The sequence below is a fragment of the Sylvia atricapilla genome, chromosome Z, assembly GCF_009819655.1.
Source record: "Sylvia atricapilla isolate bSylAtr1 chromosome Z, bSylAtr1.pri, whole genome shotgun sequence".
Taxonomy (NCBI): Eukaryota; Metazoa; Chordata; class Aves; order Passeriformes; family Sylviidae; genus Sylvia; species Sylvia atricapilla.
Window position 1 is genome coordinate 60,553,665 of NC_089174.1, and position 17,025 is coordinate 60,570,689.

Below are 17,025 nucleotides of genomic sequence, written 5' to 3' on the forward strand. Positions count from 1 at the left end.
ACCTATTGAAATATACAAAACAAGTTGGAAGGCAATGTTGTTTGCAGGAAACTGAATCACTAAGTTACACCAATTACCAATCATGAGCAAAGAACACTGAAATATAAATAAGAATCTCATTGGGAAACATAGCATCAAGAGTCCATATCAAAATACATGAACTACACTACACTTCATTGTTTTCATCACTGTTCTTTTCACCCTTCCTTCAAAATGCTAGCTTTATTCTCTAAGATAGGAAATGTTAACCATATGAGAGAATTTTTAGAATTAGCTTTTTCCCAGTCAGTGTGCATCTTTATTTCCTCATCTCAAATCATACTGTGAATGAAAAAACCAAAGTTTTTTCTTGAACTATTTTATAGTGCTTTTCAGTACAGTATTGGAGTATTTGAAATTCTAAACTAATTTTGACTGTGAATTCTCCCAGCTGCTGTTCTCTTTTTAACCAGTAGGTAATTGACACATAGTTATGACCCTCAAATGTACATCTCATCTGACGAAAATTGTGTCTTAGGGATTTGGTTAGTCTTGGCTGTCACCCCCAGCCCCAAGGCAATTAAACTTTATTTATTGGCATTGTTTTTCCCATTGATGTAGTTTGGATTTGTGTTATAGGAGAAAACAGAAAGCAACAATAGAATTTAGTAACTGAATTGTTATGTGTATAGTCAGAAATGGATTATAATTGTGTAGGGAAAAAACCTTTATCCATGCCTTTATTGACTTTTTGTCAAGGACTTTGTGATGAACTTTTTTGCTTAATAGTACAGTGTCATAGATTTCTTCACAAGCCAGACACAGCCAGTATTTGGCTTCAGTTTATATTTTAGGTATTTGGGACTCCTGTAAGGGCAGGACATGCAGTTTGAATCTAATAGAGTTACCCATAGTGATTCTGTTTTCACAGAGATATTTTTCACAAGTGAATTTTGCATACACTGCCTGTGGCAAGACACTGCCAATTTCTGTACTAATTTGCTATTCTAAACCTGATAAATGTGAAAACTGTAAACTTTGATTAAAGTCACTCCATTTCCTCAATGCTTCAAATGTACACAATGTTATGAAAATAATGGCATGTGTGCACTAAAGGTTTCTTGCTAAAATTTATTTTGCCAAAAGAATTAATTCACTGTTTTAATAGTGACTAGCAAAGGTGCTTTTTAAAAACGAAAAATTAAAACCCCACATGAATTCTAAGTAAAAATATATTGTTATATATTACTGATTTGGGAAAATACTTAACACTTGTTTGATAAAAACATTTTAAAATGTGAGGATGAGTTTTGTATGGGGTTTTAAAATTTGATTTTCTGAAATTATTGCACCATGTTTTCAGTAAAAAGAAAACATGTCCATCTAAGGGTGTTCAAAAGGAGCAAGTCTTAATATAAGTTAACCCAAAAGAACCTAACATCTTAATAATTTCTAATTTTTTAAGTTTAATTTTTTACTCTTGTCTTAGATGATGGTAAGACAAAATATACAAATCACCTTTGCCTGACAATTTTTTCAAGAAAATAGCATTTATCTTCTGAAAGGAAGAGATGTAAAAAGCTGATTCTAAAGGCAAGAATAAGAGGAATACAATACATTGAGTAGGTATAGTTACTAGATGATTAGTTGCCTTAGAATCATCAAGATTGGAAGAGACCTTTGAGATCATCCAGTCCAGTCACCCACCCAGCACTGCCACTGTCACCCCAAAACCTCTAAACCACATCAGCAGATCCAGATGCCTCTTGAACATATCCAGGGTTGGAATACTCTGTGTAAGCATATAAAGTTATGTTCAGGAAAAGTTGAAATGAGTGTAATATGTTATAAACATAGCTTACTACAAAGTCAGTACACTTATTTTGCCTGGAAATTGATCTACTCAGAGCTGTTCTAAAGTCATCCTTGTAATTGAGACAAATTTGGTAGTTGTCATTCACAGAAATTTTAAGAAAATTACTAGATTTGGAAATGGAAGCTTATGGCTTGTCTGAAGAATGACAATATTTTCTACTTAGATTTTGTTTCTCTCAACATGTCCTGGTTTTTTGTTTGTTTGGGGTTTTTTTTAAGCTTAAAAATACTATAAGAAAATAAAAATCAAATTGTAACACTAAGTAATGATGTGCTTTTAAATTTTATTGAATTTCACTGTACATTTTCGAAGTCCCACATCACCAAGTGTTTGTGTTCATTTGTTTTTTTTAGCTTATTTGCACTAATCTTGATGAACTCAGGGAATTAATCACAAAGATTGAGAATGAACTCAAAGATCTGGAGGACGTTAAAAAGAAATCGGTATGTGACATTAAAAGCTTTCTCTTGTGTGGATATGAAACAGTATCAGTTACTTGCTGAGGCCTGTCAACTGAAGTTTTTTATGCTGTTCAGTAACTGCGTGAAACCTCCTAAGGTTGATTGATACCTAGGGATTGTAATCTTTATCTTTTCTGTGTTATGCTCTGTTCTGAATGCTTTTATGGTAAGTGAATTTAGTACCTGTGTTAGCACTTCTGTTTGAATGAGTAGTTCATCACCATTAAACATGTGACTGTTCTGCTATGAGGACAAGACCTTACCAACAGATAATTACAGGATGGAATTCTCATGTCTGCCTGTTCAGTTTTGATCAGAACTTCTAGTGAGCGAGAATTCTTAATTCCTCTTTTTATATGCTTTATTAAAATTTACTGTGTTAAATATTTATTGAAGGAATTTGTACCAGCAAGCATGCTGTCTGGCTGTTGATATCAGATTGAGATACAAATTTTAGCAATATGAGTCTGTGCAACTGAAAACCTCAAAGGAATAACAGACAAGAGAATCCAGCATGTCTGGCCTTTTGTAGGACGCAGTGATTCTTATTAAGATGGTGGATGGGTTTAAATACATGGATAGTACTCCTTTAAACAGCCCTCTACAGTGAACTTTTACTGTTTTTTTATTGTAATTCTGTTTATTGAACTTTCGGTAGGCACTGCTATGGTGGTATTTCTATGAAGAAGAAGTAGTTGAAAGTGTTGATTTTTCTGTTAGAAATCAGGCTGCTTTTAATTCAAGTGAAAATTTATAGTCTCATGAAGAATCAATATATTCTTAAGTTATTTAAATAAGGGAGAGAGCTGTGGTAGAAGAGAGACAAAATAAATTAGGATTCTGAGAGACAAGTATCAGTACAGATAATTAGCATAATAATTGTTAATGTAGGCAAAGGAATAATACCAGCCTAATCCTGAAATTATGTTGTAGTTGCTAAATTGCAAACTGGTTTTATCATAAGAATACCAAGAGGTTATCAGAAAGGCTATGTCAGCAATAGGATAAAAAGCCAAAATTTGGAGTATGCTACTGGAGCATAACAGTAATCTCAGTATAGGTGAGACCTTCAGTCTGCTAGTAAAACTGTAGGAACAGGACTTCTTCAAGGGTAGACAAATGCTAAATATGTCATAATTGCACTTCAAACTGAAATCTGATAATGTCATTATGTAAGTAAGTTGCATGACTTCAGCAGGAATACTATGTTTAGTTCTAATTGCACCATCTTAAAAAACGCAAGCAGTTAAGTACAGGGGAATTAAGATACAATTCATTCAGCATTCAGAAGTTGTGAGGTAAGGATAATCTTTTGTTGTGCTTTTGTAGACTTATCAAATCATGATTTTGTGTCTCTAAAAATTTGTGCTGTTAGAAAATTTATGTAAAGAAAAAGGGTGAGGATTAATTGCTGAAGAAATGGTTATGAGGAAAGAGTAAAGTGATTACTGATTACTGAGTAAACAGTATCAGTAAAGAGATACTGATTTTGAAAAATATATTTATGAGGGAAATGTCATAGTTGCCTTTTAAACATACAAATAGAAAAGTGTTAAATTAAGTGAATAATCATAAATTTGAACTTGTGAAAATGAGGTTTTGTTTTGTAAGGAAAGTCATTAGGATTTAATTCTTGAAGTCTAACACCATCAGTTACATCTGATATCTGAAAAACTGGAGAAAATGCAGACTTTCATTCTTCAGCTCTAACCAAATGACAGTGGCAGTTTCAGAAGCATCCAGAATTGAGTTTGTCCAGTTTTTCTGAAGTGCATCTGTTAAGTAAAACAATCTTCTAATTTGATAACAGAAATTCTACCTAATGTGAAAGTTTATTTTAATAAGATGGCAATTACATGTTGTTCATGGACTTTCTTGTTTTAACTGAAAAATGATTGATGTCCTTACTACTTCATGGTAATTTAATATTGATTTTTGTTTGCAATAATGACCTGGGTGAAGCCATTCTTCACAGCTAACCTCCTTGGTAATTTCGGTTGTAGTAGTTGCTGGCACACGATACTGGGAAAAGCCTTCAAGGCAAGCTTTACTTTTGTGTTAAATACTAACATGTTTTAGAAGTACAGCTTATTTAACTTCAAATTAAGACTTTCAGGTATAAATTTTTCTTAACTGCAACTTCCCTTTTGTTGCCTTGAAGACCATTCCAGAGTACATAAAAGCAATTCCTTCTCCAGAACTTTGACGTAATGGAGAGATAGGAAAGAGCCTGAGCCACAAGACCTTTTTAGTATGAATAAATTTACACTGTTTTCTCCAATATTTTTGTAGGTAGTTGTACTGGTTGTACATAGTACTTTTCACAGCATCAACTTTAGACAACAAATGACGTGACATATTTTTGTTTGGCAAGTTAAAATTAGAATAGGGTTATGTAAATGAAAGTAATGGTTAATTTTACATTTGGGCATTTCTACAAGTTTCTTTTTTAACAATGAAATAATAAACCCATTGGAAAGTATTTTCACCGTTTGATTAAAACTGTTTGGTTATCTACTCTTGTACACCTGTATTGTCTTTTGAATTAGCTAGGAGTAGTATTTCATTATTAAATTTCACCTCAGTTGTTTGTTTTTGAAGAATTCAACTCTGTGCTTGAACTCTAGACACAGGTTTAAGGCAACACTGCAATTTCACATATGCTTTCAATTGACATAAGCCAAAACTACTGCCAAATAAATAGTTTGTGCTCTCTGTGTCTCTGGAAGCTTCTGTTTTCTGTGCCATCCCATGCGAGAGGCTAGCGAAATTCTTTGTTTCATTGCATGGCGAGAGTTAGACTGTGATAAACCTAATTACTTATTTCTGCTGGTGAATTACTTGTAAGCCAGACTAGTTTTCTAATTCAGTTTACCGTGGAGTTGCACAAATACCTATGCTTGTATTCTGCTACGGGTTGTGAGTAAGATCATTGTAAGAACAGAAATGTCCATCTACAAAATGTGCAAGAGAAAGTGGGACTGATGTTGACAGAAAAAGCACCTTTGTGCAGCCAGTGAAGTTGTATGTGGTGTTACCATTGGGGTGCTCTAAAAAGTCTATTCTTTCAGCTACTGAACAATTTCTCTCCTTACGACATATTACATACTGAGAGGGAGGAGAGAAATTAGTGAGATTTGCTATTGTTTAAGCTGGAAATAACAAAATGTGAAAGGTGCAGAAAGAAGACTTAAAGGACTTAAAGTTGAATGCTTGTGCACTGCTTAGTGAAACGCTGCTACTGTAAGGAACATCTAACCTAGAATTTCTTCTAGCTCTTATACATTGCTTAGGACATGTGAAGCTGCATCCTTTAATTTTAAAAACTGGAGTAAAGGTTGAATTGATAGAAAAATCCCAGAATTTACAGCAATGAAAATTAGATACTAGTAGAAATTAGGTCTCTTTTGTTGCTAATACTTACATAGCTAAGGTGTGGGTGACATTACAAGTAGTCAGTAAACAATTATGAACCTGAAGTAGAAGAATATACTGGCTAAAAAATCTATTGATATTTTACTGCATTTTAAACTCTTGGGGTTTTTGGGGGGATTTTTTGTTTTTTTAGACTATATATATAATAATGCATGCCTTTCCATTGAATGTGAACTCCTAGAATTTTTCTATAACTAGCAAATTGACCAAGATATGCATAGTAGCTTAATTCCACACTTGCAGAGGTATTGCTGAAAAAATAATTTTGACAAACACACATGATGGGGAAGCATTTTGCTAGTATATTTAGGGTCATATAAAGACTTCTTCTAATATATTGAGATTTCTTTTATGACAAGAGGCAGTAAAGTAATGCATTTGGTCAGATCGATACACTGGATAACAATTATCAGTCTCTGGCACTTTGGATCCCACTTTTCCCTAGGTGTTCCTTGTCTGGTCAAATCAGTGGGACTTGGAGTGTGAATGGAAATCTTCTTACTGCCTTTCAGATAACCCACCTCTCATGTGAAATGATGTAGTTGTCTGTGTGAAATTATTAATTAAGCTGCTTAGTTGATCAGTTGTATGTACTTAACTGTTGCATATCATAGCAGAAATTTATTTTTACATTTTTTTATTTTTCAAACCCTTCTTGACATTGACCCCTTGACATACTATCAAAGTAACAGGACTGCAAGTACTTGCATATAATAATGAACTTAGGGCTTTTTTGCAGATGCTAGCTGAATTTGCAGTAGCATGATTGGGGTTTTTAACATGAACATGGGAAGATTTCTTATTTAGACTTTATTTATCCATATCTGATGGATAAATGCATGGCTCTCTAGGGGGTGAGAAGGGAGACTAGAGCCCAGGATTCCCACAGTTAAGCTGAAAAGGTTAAAACAAATAATGGGCAGTACCTTCCTGAGGAGACTTCATCAACCCTAGAGAGAGAAAAAAAAGTCCGACAAAGATTAAAGGAAGGATTAGTCAAAGGACACCAGCCAAGGTAACAGCTAATTATGGTTTGTATTGTTTGCAGAAGTATGTAACACCCTGATGTTCTTGACTTCATAGCCAAAAAAGTAAAATCCTCGCTTTTAAAAGGTTTTGTGTTCTGCTGTTGTTCGTGGAGCTGATAATGAGATCATCCCAGGAGACTGAATGCCTTTGTCTGTCTTTGGAAATTTGTTTTAGGCAAGTGAGTCAAAAGGCCTGAAAGCAAACTGAGGTTTTCTGGAGCATTAAGTCACCTGCAAAAGTATGTATTTCGGTGTACACCTGAAAATTTAAAGTGAAAACCCCACTGTTTTAGGTCAGAAATCGTTAGAATACTTCTGTCTTCAGATGGAAGTTCATTTGTAGGGCTGTTCAAAGGAATGTATTGCTCCAGGGTGGAACATACTTCTCTTGTGTGCTTTTTATGCGATTCCAAATAAGCTGCTGTTAAATTTGTTCATGAGGTGTAAGTATCCAACCTAGGAGACTACTTTCTGAAGTTTTTCATTTATTTGCTACATTTTATTTTTAAAATATGTTAATACATGGAAAAATAATGCAAAATTGTTAATTTTATAAGTCTATAAAATATTCTCTCTGTGTTCACTGAAGAAATAGGACGCGTTATCACATTTGAAAATGTTTGGCAGGGAAACCGTGTTTATACAAGAATCTACAGGGACTTCAAAAGAACTTCCCTTCAGCAGAAACTCATGTAACCATCAAAAATAGTTTAGGGCTCTTACTAATATTTTAGTCATTCAGACCTTAACTTTGCAAACAGTGAAGTGGAAAAACCTACTGTGTCTTCTCATTTGTGGCCTATGGAGACATTTTTATCATTGGGTTAGATCCTATTCAGTTTTTATTCAGAAGCTGACTTCTTCTCCCCGTTCCTGCCTGCTCTTATCCTGACCACTTCCTCCCTCCCCAGTGAAATATGTGCCATGCTCGAGACTTTTTCATGTAAAGGGTTTTCAGTTTTATACTTGTTTTCATCAGCATCACTGTATTTAAGAAATGTACACACACAGAGAAAAAGCTGTGATCTGAGAAATTTGTGTATGCACACCCATTTGCAGGTTTAAACTGCAGGTGAAGTGAGCTACAATAAAAGAGATACCAATAAATACTAGGGTTTGATGATATTAGTAGACACAGTTCAAGTCCTGCAGCTGAAACATTTTATTTTAATTTAGGCCTAGTTTCTCTTCTCTTCTAGTATATGTCTTCATCTATACAGTAACTAACCTACTCTCTTTTTATGTCCTTATCCTGAACATTTGATTTGTGATTTAGTCACTTCCAAATACTGTTATTGCTTCTCTGTGTCTTGCTTGCATCTCTTGGAAACATTAATCTGAGCCCAAAATACTGAATTTTGAGAAATTTACACATTTTCATCCATGCAGCTTCTTGCACTTCTGAGGACAGATTGAAGATGTGGAGCATTTGTATGCATATTAATTCATTATATGAATTAATAAGGCCAATTCTAGGCTTTGATTTTTGAAATCTTCTCCACAGTATTTGTCTTCTCTGGTATTTTTAACTTTGGCGTATCTCACTGGCATTCAATATTTTTGTCATAGTCTTCAGTTTTTCTTAGCTTCTCCAGCTTTCTGCCTTTCTTATCTACTTTTTTTCACCATTGTTTTCTCTTGATCTTTTATGCCTTTCTGTGTGTGACTGACTAAACCTCCAATAAATGTATTTTATTGGAGAAGCGTTTTTAAACCACTTTTGCCACACACCTTTCTACAGTTCCAAATGTGAAAGTGTGGGTTCTGCATCAGAGGTGGATGTATACCCCATACATTTTTGTCGCAGAAATACTACTATGTATTCAGAACACTTCACAATGCTTTGAATTTCAGTCAGTTAGTATTTCGTTCTGAATAAATAATTCAAGGCATTCCTGTCAGCACACAGTACTAGCAAAACAGCTGCTTTTAAGATGCTCATCTGAAGAATACAGAAACACTTGCATGGCCAGACTTAAGAAGATAAAGATACTCAGATATATGAGAGGGAGTTAAGTAAGATCTTAACAACTTAAAAGACACTGAATTTTGTAAATAGTTTTAAGATACTACATACATCGAATTTCTTTGTAATTTGCAGAAGTGTAAGTTAGTTAGGAACTTTGAAGTTCTTCTAATGGAGGAGTAAAATATGACAAATCAGTGCTGGATACTTTCACTATTCAGAGTTGAACAGTAAGTTCATACTGATTATAAACTTTCTCTTATATTTTTGAGGTTTATATTTTTTATAGATATTTATATATTTTTTAAAAAATGTGGTATATTGATCAACACAGTGATGATTGTGTAGTAATTTTGCCTAAAGAAAATTAGAACATGTGGCTAAACATCTGAATAAAACCCATTTCATAATAATTAATTAAATCATTAGATAAAGACAGTCTTGGTAGCAAGAAATTTATTGCACTTTGTTTTGGTGTTGTTTTTTGGTTTGTTTTACTTTATTTGCTTGTAGTAGAAAAAAGACAGTATGAAATCATTTTAGGATATAACTTGGTGTGATCAGGTATCTAGGTCATGGAGCTGTGTACTGGAGTCAAGACTTTCCATTAGTTGCTGGTAAATGCTCAATGATAAAATTGAATGAGAGATGTCATAGGTGAATTTGGTTTATAATTTACTACAAGTGATTCTTCCTGACTGTGCTTAATCCCAGTCTTCAAAGAATATCAGAGGTTTGGTTAGCTGTTGATATATATTTATAATTTCAGAATGATGTTGCTGAAAGTAAAATACAAGATACTGACTTTCAGGAACTTTCACTGTAGAAGAGAACTCCAAGCATTTTCAAAATTAAAGCCTTTCAATAATAGATGAGTTTGCATAGTATGAATATGTGATCTTGTCATGCATTCTTATTTAGTCAAAATTGGAAGTAAGTGTCTGAAATTGTATTATTTGCCCCATAAATTAGTTATTAAGAGCATTCACCATAAATCCATATATGATTTGAAAAAGTTATTGATCTCTTTTCTTTAGGTATCTGTTGTCCAAAGCAGCTGGAGATCACCAACTCCCTCTCTGTGTAACATCACTAGAAAAGGCTAGACTGGTGATGTCACACATACCACAGAACCCCGCAGCAGAATGGAGCAGGCCTATTAAGGGTAAGTTTTCTCCTTCCACCACCACCCCTTTTCAACAATATTGCATGGTTTTATAAGATTACCAATTTTCTTTACTTTATGTCCCTGGGATATTAAGTAAAGATTACAGAAAATCTTATAAAACTGCATAATATTGTGGTGTTGTGTGTGTGTGTTTATTTAAAAGCAAAACAAAAACTCCTATAAAAAGTTTAGTCCTTACCCGGTGTATCAATATCCTGGCTCCAGTCTGCTTTGGGGTTCCATGATAAGTATGCCAGAATAGTGTATGTTGGAGCATCGATCACAGAGAGTGGAGTCAGCATTTCCTGGCTGCTCTGGATGTCAGAAACCTTGTTTTAAAAGGTAAGTTTGCAGTTGAATGTGTCGAATGTCTCTCTGTATTTATGTGGAAATATTCAGCCCATTTCTAAAATGTGTTTTTATTGTGTTTGGATTTTTTAAATTTACTTATAACTTGACATAGCCCAAAGTTGCATTTTATACTTCTTTGTCCAGTCCTTTTTTTCCTGTGTTATTTTCCTGTGTTAATACTTTTATTGTGTTTCCAGAAAAAAAAGTGTCTTACCTGTCACTACTTGGAACAAGATGGTAACTAAACTCTGTTTAATATCATTCTCAGTGATCTGCACAAGGGCATCAAGGGACACCCTCAGTCAGTTCACAGACAGCACCAAGCTGGGTGGGAGTGTTGGTCTGCTGGAGGGCAGGAAGGCTCTGCAGAGGGATCTGGACAGGCTGGATCATGGGCTGAGCGCAGTGGTGTGAGGTTCAAGAAGGCCCAGTGCTGGGTCCTGCCCTTGAGTCACAACAACCCCAAGCAATGCCAGAGGCTGGGGCAGAGTGGCTGGAAAGCTGCCCACAGGAAAAGGACCTGGGGTGCTGTGACAGTGACTGAACATGAGCCAGGGTGTGCCCAGGTGGCCAAGAAGGACAATGACATCCTGGTCTGTACCAGCAATAGTGTGGCCAGCAGGACCAGGGCAGGGATTGTCCCCCTGTACTGGGCACTGGTGAGGCCACAGCTCAAATTCTGTGTTCTGTTCTGGGTTCCTCACTACAAGAAAGATATTTTGGTGCTGAAGTGCGACCAGAGAAGGGCAATGGAGCTGGTGAAGTGTCCAAAACATAAATCTTGTATGAAGCAGCTGAGGAAGCTGGGGGTGTTTAGCCTGAAGAAAAGGAGGCTCAGGGAAGACCACAGCTGCTGAAAGGAGTGTATAGCCAGGTGGGCCTCTTCTCAGGGAACAAGTGCTATATGTTTCTGGTTAACATATACCTTTGGAGATCCATCCTGAACCTCCTAAGCTTCAGTTTGTAGCTGATCTCTTATAATATATAATTTGGTATTTCTGAGAATTTACAACACAGACACTTGTGAAAACAAGTTTATTATCTATAGAAATTAGTAGGCAGCTATGTAGTAGGGAGTTAAGTCATAGTTAAATCACTTATTGATTTGCCTATCCCTCCCCCAAATAAAAGACATACACAAGAGTGTGTTGGAGAATCAAACTGCATATGAGAAGAAATGCTGAATTTTGTAGTGATGGGTTGTATAAATTTTTAAATATCTCTGTTTACTATTTATTATTTAAGGAATAATAACATCTAGCATTTATGCGTTTGCACAGAAAACCAACTGAATCGCCATAATTTAAGAGATAAGGATTTTTTTTTTTATTACAGTCTTTTTTGGCTTATACTTGTTCTATCCTGACTACTTCTGAGTAAAAAAGTTTCTTCTCCTGGTTAAAATTTGTTCATGCTTCTATTAACAGGTTTATTGTCAATTCCAAAATCCCACTAAGAAAAATAGGTAATTGGGATAAAGTGAAATAATTAACCTGTGTTTTTAAAAATTATGTTACTATAAAATTTTCATTAAAATTACTTGGAACTATGGTTCCTCTTTGCCTGTTTCTCCACCCTGTTGAAGTTCTTCTGAAGGGTTGCACAGCTCTCTGGGGTATTGGCCACTTCTTCCAGCTTTGTGTCATGGGTGAACTAGTTGAGGAGGCATCTGCCCCTTCATCCAAGTCACTGATGAACAAGTTAAACAATACTGGATCAATACAGAACCCTTGGGGACACTGCTAGAGACAGGCCTCCAACTAGAGCTAGCAGTGGAATTAGGGGGCAGGAATTGGCTAGCTTTTTATGCTTGTTTTTGTAAGCAGAGAGAAAAATAACATACTTGTTTTTCTGTGAAGTAGTAATGAAGTCAGTAAAGTCTCGAAGTTTGTTTTTGACAAAATAATGTACATGTGCTGGCTGCATAATATTTGCCACTTCAGATTTATTCAGTGGTCAGCTGATATTTATCTTTCTCATAAATACTCCTTTTTTCCACTTAAGCCTGGGTCTTAGCCTTATTTAATGACAAATTAATAATTTCTTGAGTTTTTTACTTTGTAGTGATTTTTGATATATTTAAATTTTCATTTTCACACATTTCTTTGCTTTATCAACTGCATGTACAGCATTTCTATTTTACAATAGAAGTAGCATTGTTTATTTTTGCCATTTGATTTTTGTTTTGAGACAATGCACTAATACTCTGTAGTATATAAATACATTATTTTAAAACAGTCTGCAAAATGTTTTGTGTATCTTACAAGAAAAATAAATCTGCATGTAATATTCTTTTGTATGTTAACAATTAATTCTGTTTATTGCTTATATTAAGAGATGATACCAAATGCCCTGGTAGGCTACAGTACGCACAAGGTCTGTTTTTTGTTGTAGTGATTAGTGACATGTTCTATGCATGTGATTGGCCGCAAGTGAAAGAAATTATAATACAGTTTACTGGCTTGTGTGTGTTCAACACTAATCTTTATGTGGTAATGTTGCACAATGCTCCTACTTAAAATCTTTGCTTTGTTTTGTTATGTAACATGTAAATGATTATCCATGAAATAATAGATACCGGGTCTTCAAACAAGCATTCATCCTGAGTGATCTTGGTGCTCATTGGAGAGATCTGCTGAAATGTGTAGAGAGAAATTGTTCAAAGTTCTTAGGAAGATCATTTTTGTAGACTGCTGAAATGTAGCTGTGACAAGATTTATCCAGATTTTCCTGCCTTGTGTTTCTTGGTGTGCTAGACCACAGGAAGCTGTGAAGAATTGTGCACTGTGAAGAAGCATGTGCACTATCAAAAGCTAAATATGTATATGATATAAGTAAGTTCCCAAGTCTTGCTTCTTTTTCTTGCAGAACCATATCTCTTTACTGTTTTACATATTCTCTGACCAGTCAAGAGCTAAAATCTTCATTTACATAAAATGTACAGAGTTAGTAGAGTGGCAGAAGTACTATACCACATCTCTTTTATAACAGTTTCATATATATGTATTGTTCAGTCTTTTATGCAATGAACTACACAATAAAGTTTTGGGAAGAAAGGTGTACAAGGGCTATCTGTAAGTGTTAAGGGGTGTGTTCTGCAGTGCCATGGCCAGCATGGTTGTCATTTCCCAATATCTTCTCTCCTTATTCAGACTTTCTAGATTTATGAAAACATGAATATAAGATTCCATATATCAGTTTTGAAAATAAAGCATTTTAATTATTTGTTTGAATTAAAAGCTTAAAGGATTTTATGTTGGAAAAGTGGTCTTTGCTGCATAGTCTCTTTCTTAATAAAAGACGAATTTGTTAAACTTCTCTTTTAATTTTTTTTTCTAGGATTTTAAATAAAATGTTATGGAAAAACAGTGAGATTTTATCCATGAAAATTGTAGTAAGGTTCCTTTTGCAAATAATAATGTTATAATTTATACCACTTTTCTTAAATGAGATTATGGTGAGACTGTCTGGAAAACTTAACTCAGAAAAGTATATATACGTGGTTGATTTCCCTGACCTGAGTGGATTGCTACCTATGTTAGTTACTCATTTAAGTAATTTTAAACACGTGGTGTATTTGTAGAATCCTGTTTCAGTTTTAATTTTGACGTATAAAAAGTGTGTGTCCTTGCAGTATTACTTTTCCAACCAGGACATTTTCCATCTGTAGTATTAAAAGAAAAGTAATAATCTCCTACATAGGTTAAGGTTAGGTGTAACTCTGAAAATTTATAATCTTTTCTTCCAGTTGTTTTCCTCATATGCTATATCAGTGTACCAAGATTATTGTAGTACTAATACAGTCTAACAAGATTTAGGTCTAATGTAATGATAAATAAATGGAATTTATGTTTTCAGGGAAGATGGTACCACCGGAAGCAAGCAGTAAAGGAATTGCATGGTACATTGTTACGACTGCTTAATGAACTGTTACCATGGGAACCAAAGCTAATTAAAGCATTTCAAAGAAACAGGTAATTACCTGCTCTTTTTTTAACAGTGGTGCATGTGATGAAAACCAGAACAAAATTCACCTTTTAAAAACTGATCAGTAAGTTGTGTTCTTAAATAAATAAAATAGTTAGAGGAGTGAGGCACTAGCAATACTTTAGTTGGAAGAATTATCTTATATTCCAGAATTATTGTCTTCAGAAAAATTTGAGCTTAACCTTCTTGTGGTTTTTTCCTCTAAAACATTCTAGAATCATTAAGCATGCTGACCAGTACTGTATCACAATATGGCTAGGTTTTGTATTGCTGTTTATTTGGTTAAGAAATGCTGAAAACCTTTCTCTAGAGAAGTATACCAGGGCTTCTTAGCATACTCTGACTATTTACTATATAAAGCTACCTAAATTAACCATTAATGAGATCTCCACAGAGAAATTCTTGAAGCATTGTTTTGAGGTCTTTGTAACCCAGTAAATTAGAAATGCATCTGCAAAGAAGTATGTCAGAGGAATATTAGTGAAGTAATGACATGTTTAAATCTAATGAAGTGCAAGTATTAGTAACAGTGAAGGTGCTACCCTGATTATAAATCATGGAGAGATTAGATACTGTCTTGAAGCTCAGTGCCATTCTTGCCTCTTAACTGTACAGCTGTTGCTATAATTGTACCTTAGTTTTGCCCTGTAGACAGTTAAAAAGCAAGGAATGATTAGAGAACCTAACACTTGTGACAAAGGATAGGAAAAGAGGCTGCTTCTTCAATGTAGAGTGTGAAGGAAGCAAGTTATGCTGTTGTGTGGTACAGAGCTAATGCTGAAAAAAATGTTTAAAAAACCACAACAACGTAACACCAAAGACATTAAATTGGTTCCTCAGTAGCTCATTTTGTGCATATCATGCAGGAATTAAAATTCTTATTTGGAAGTTTGAGATACTGTTGAATATTTTGCTTTAAATAATGGACCCAAGTACAAGTTTTGAGATTTTTCTATTCCTTTCTATTCTCATTCCTGTTCATTTTCCTTAGCTGTTGATATTTTCCTGTCTTTCTCAATTCAGAATCCTTCTGGAAGCATGGCAGATAGTATTACTGTCAGGAAGAATTGCATTTTCCAGTACGTGAAATTTACAATATTATCCTTTTTGTAAATTCTATGGTGGAATGGTTTGGGGCACCTTTTGTAGATCAGGTTCCTCAAAACTCCATCCAATCTGGCCTTCCAGGGATGGGGCTTCAACAACTTCTCTGCACGACCTGTTCCAGTGCCTCACCACGGTTGCACTTCAGAATTTCTTCCCAATTTCTAATCTAAACCTAGTGTCTTTCACTTTGAAGCCATTGCCCCTTGTCCTGTCACTACAAGTTCTTTTACAACTCTCTCTCCCCAGCTTTTTTGAAGGCTCTCTTCAGGTACTGGAAAGCTTCAATTAGATCTCCTGAAGCTGCCTGTTTTCCAGTCTGACCAACCCCTTTCAGTCTTTCTGCACAGGAGAGGTGTTCCACCCTCTGATCATCTTGGTGGCTTCCTCTGGACTTACTCCAACAGTTCCAGGTCCTTCCTGTGTTGGGGACCCCAGAGCTGATGCAGCAGGTGGGGTCTCAACAGAGTGGGGCAGGGGGACAGAATCCCCTCCCTGGCCCTGCTGCCCACACTGCTTTGGATGCAGCCCAGGACACGTTTGGCTTTCTGGGCTGTGAGTGCCCATGCCTGGGTTGTGTCCAGCCTCTCCTCCACCAGCACCCCTGAGTCCTTCTCCACAGGGCTGCTGTGATCTGTTCATCCCCACACTGTGCTGAGACTGGGGGTATTGCCCCAACCCAGGTGCTGCACCTTGCGCTTGGTCTTGTTAAAACACATGAGGTTTTCCCATGGACCCATTTCTCAAGCTTGCCCAGGTCACTCTGGTTGGCATCCCATCCTCTAGGTGTATCAGCTGCACCACTCAGCCTGGTGTTATCTGCAAACTTGCTGAAAGTGCCCTCAATCCCTCTGTCAATGTCTTTAGTGATGATGTTAGATAACTCTGGTCGTGTATGGATCCCTGAGGGACACCACTGGCCCCTGATGTCCATCAGGATTTTGTGCCATTGACCACTAGTCTCTGGATGCCACTGTCCAATCAATTTTGTATCTATCTAATAGTCTGCTTATCAAATCACAATCTCTCTAATTTAAGGGACAAAGATGTTGTGGAGGAACCATGTCAAAGGCTGTACAGAAGTCCAGATAAATGACAATTGTAGCTGTTCCCCTGTCCACTGATACAGTCATCCATCCTAGGCCATCCTAGAAGGCCTCTGAATTTGTCGGGTAGGACTTGCCCTTAGTGCAGCTGTGCTGGCTGTCCCAAATCACCTCCCTGTGCCTAGAAGCACAGCTTCTAAGAGTGTCAGTTTTGTGATCTTCCCAGGCACAGAGGTGAGACTGACAGGTCAATAGTTCCCAGGGTCCTCCTTTCAACCTTTTTTTAAATGGGTACAATGTTTTGCTTTTTCTTGCCACCTGGGACTTCATCTGACTGCCAAGATTTTTTCAAATATGGAGAGTGGCTTGGCGAATACGTCAGCCAATTCTTTCTCTTCTGTTCATTTGTGTTCTTCAGGTGATTGTGAACCTGATCTTTACTTAGAGTGGGAGGGACTTTATTCTCCCAGTCCCTGTCCTGCTGTCCATACACTCAAGAGGTTTGGGAAGAAATGTTGCCCTTGAAGGCTGAGGCAAAAAGCTGTTGAGTGCCTCAGCCTTCTCCTTAATCATTGTTACCAGTTTTCCACCCTTATTTATCAGAGGGGGTCACCTTCTTAGGCC

The 17,025-nt window shown here is 36.0% G+C and overlaps 1 protein-coding gene across 3 annotated transcripts in view; it reads left to right on the top strand.

Moving 5' to 3' along the window:
* The window catches only part of BRD10 (bromodomain containing 10), a 51,226-nt gene that overhangs the window by 20,469 nt on the left and 13,732 nt on the right, over positions 1 to 17,025 (top strand). For 2 of the 3 annotated variants that reach the window (XM_066339966.1, XM_066339968.1), the window contains 2 exons: positions 2,209 to 2,298; positions 14,123 to 14,238. In XM_066339966.1, coding sequence (XP_066196063.1) covers positions 2,209 to 2,298; positions 14,123 to 14,238 — 206 coding nt within the window. The remainder of the gene's footprint in view (positions 1 to 2,208; positions 2,299 to 14,122; positions 14,239 to 17,025) is intronic. The other variant, XM_066339967.1, reaches the window with a different exon arrangement.